The sequence below is a fragment of the Opisthorchis viverrini genome (assembly GCF_000715545.1).
Source record: "Opisthorchis viverrini unplaced genomic scaffold opera_v5_618, whole genome shotgun sequence".
NCBI classification, from domain to species: domain Eukaryota; kingdom Metazoa; phylum Platyhelminthes; class Trematoda; order Opisthorchiida; family Opisthorchiidae; genus Opisthorchis; species Opisthorchis viverrini.
Window position 1 is genome coordinate 37,279 of NW_008752282.1, and position 1,619 is coordinate 38,897.

The window sequence follows — 1,619 nt, forward strand, 5'->3', positions numbered from 1 at the left end:
TACCGACAACCACAATCAACCTTCATTTGTCCCCGGCCACCACCGGAAGGCGTTGATTGCAATCTGCCGAACCTTCTGCCAGATGTAAAGAGCTCGGTGCTTTTAATCGTACTCATCACCAAATCAGTCAATTATTGCTCAGTATGCGTGAACTCGTTTCCCAAGTAACTTTTATACTCGAACCTGCTTCATCTGCAACACTAGTGAGTCGCATAAGCCTCACTGCACACTGTAATTCTGCGTCTCCTGCTACCACTTGCCCGTATTACATTTTTACCCCACTACACGTATGATCCGACGTACCTTCTCCCGTATTATTCGCATGGACTTCCAAATACTCTATGGGGCCTACGTCAGACCGCTCCTGGAGTACGCCAACTAAGTTGTCTACTCAGGACGTACGAAAGACGTTATCCTCATTGAGCGTGTCCAGCGGGCCGCCACGAGAATTGTTGCCGGCCTCAAGTCCGTGGACTACGAAACGCGTCTCGCGACGCTTGATCTCTTTCCCCTGGAGTGCCGTCGCCTCCGAGGGGACCTAATTCTTACCTACGCCTTGTTTGAACAAAGCTTGGCAAACAGGTTTTTTACCGTTTACCCAGCAAACACCCGGCGGGGACATAGTAAGAAAATCTTCAAGCTCAGGGCACACACATTCATTAAACAAAATTTTTTTTCATTTCGGGTAGTAGCTGCGTGGAATGACCTTCCTCCGACGGTTGTCCATGCTCCTTCTCGAACCCAATTTAAAGCACTATTAGACATTTATTTATGCAAATCCTCGCGCTGGCGAGCATACTGCCTCGCGCTGAGAACATAAAGAGCAGTGCTACACCCTTTTTTCACTTGTGCCTTTCAGGTGAACGACAGCCACTGACCGACAAGAACAAAACCGACCCGGAAACTCGGGCAAAAGCCTCGATCCTGTGTATCAATCCGTGAATCCGTGAAAAACTCTGTATTGGTCATTGGCCTCCTGCTCTGCCCACTATGGTATATCAAAAGGCATGGTAGCTTCGCACAACCCTTTGTGGAGACAGAGGGAAATTATTATAACCTTATTTATGGGGCAATGGCAGAATGTTCCACAAGGTCGTGCTAGAATCTCCGCGAGGGTGTAAGAACCGTCTTGCAAAGGATGGTCGATCCAGATTGGCTGGCATTATGACCAATCACCGTATGGCTTCGATTGATCCGCAGCCTGCACGTGTGACGTCCGTCCAAATGATGTAATGGTCGGTTATCAAGGGCAGCTGATCTCCGGACACTAAGTTAAACGGTCACTGACAGGTGATTTCGCCTCTAATCTTGAACACATAGGGTAGGAGTAGTCAGCACCAGTGGCTTGGTGAGGCGAAATGATCTCAGTTCTTCCGGGCATTTCGGAAAGCTTCGAAGGCTATAAGTTTGTAGTCAGGAGCCCGGTTGGACAGCTGCAACTAGCTAGTTGAATTGTTTTTGAAAATGTCCAATCCTACAACTCAGGTGCCCTTAGAGATTAGCAGGCGATTTTACCAGTTGTCCTACTCGTCAAATGCTTCTTTGGCGTGTGCCTACAAGCTGGAATAATTCACCCACATTCCCAGAGTTTCTGTCCTGCTCGATCCCTTCAGATTCCT

At 48.4% G+C, this 1,619-nt stretch overlaps 1 protein-coding gene across 1 annotated transcript in view; it reads left to right on the plus strand.

The window, feature by feature from the left end:
• T265_11865 (hypothetical protein) overlaps nucleotides 1-293 on the plus strand; it is a gene marked incomplete at both ends in the record, with an annotated part of 4,122 nt that extends 3,829 nt beyond the window's left edge. The window contains one exon of the mRNA XM_009178664.1: nucleotides 128-293. Within this exon, the coding sequence (XP_009176928.1) occupies nucleotides 128-293 (166 nt within the window). The remainder of the gene's footprint in view (nucleotides 1-127) is intronic.
• Nucleotides 294-1,619: the final 1,326 nt, after the last annotated feature.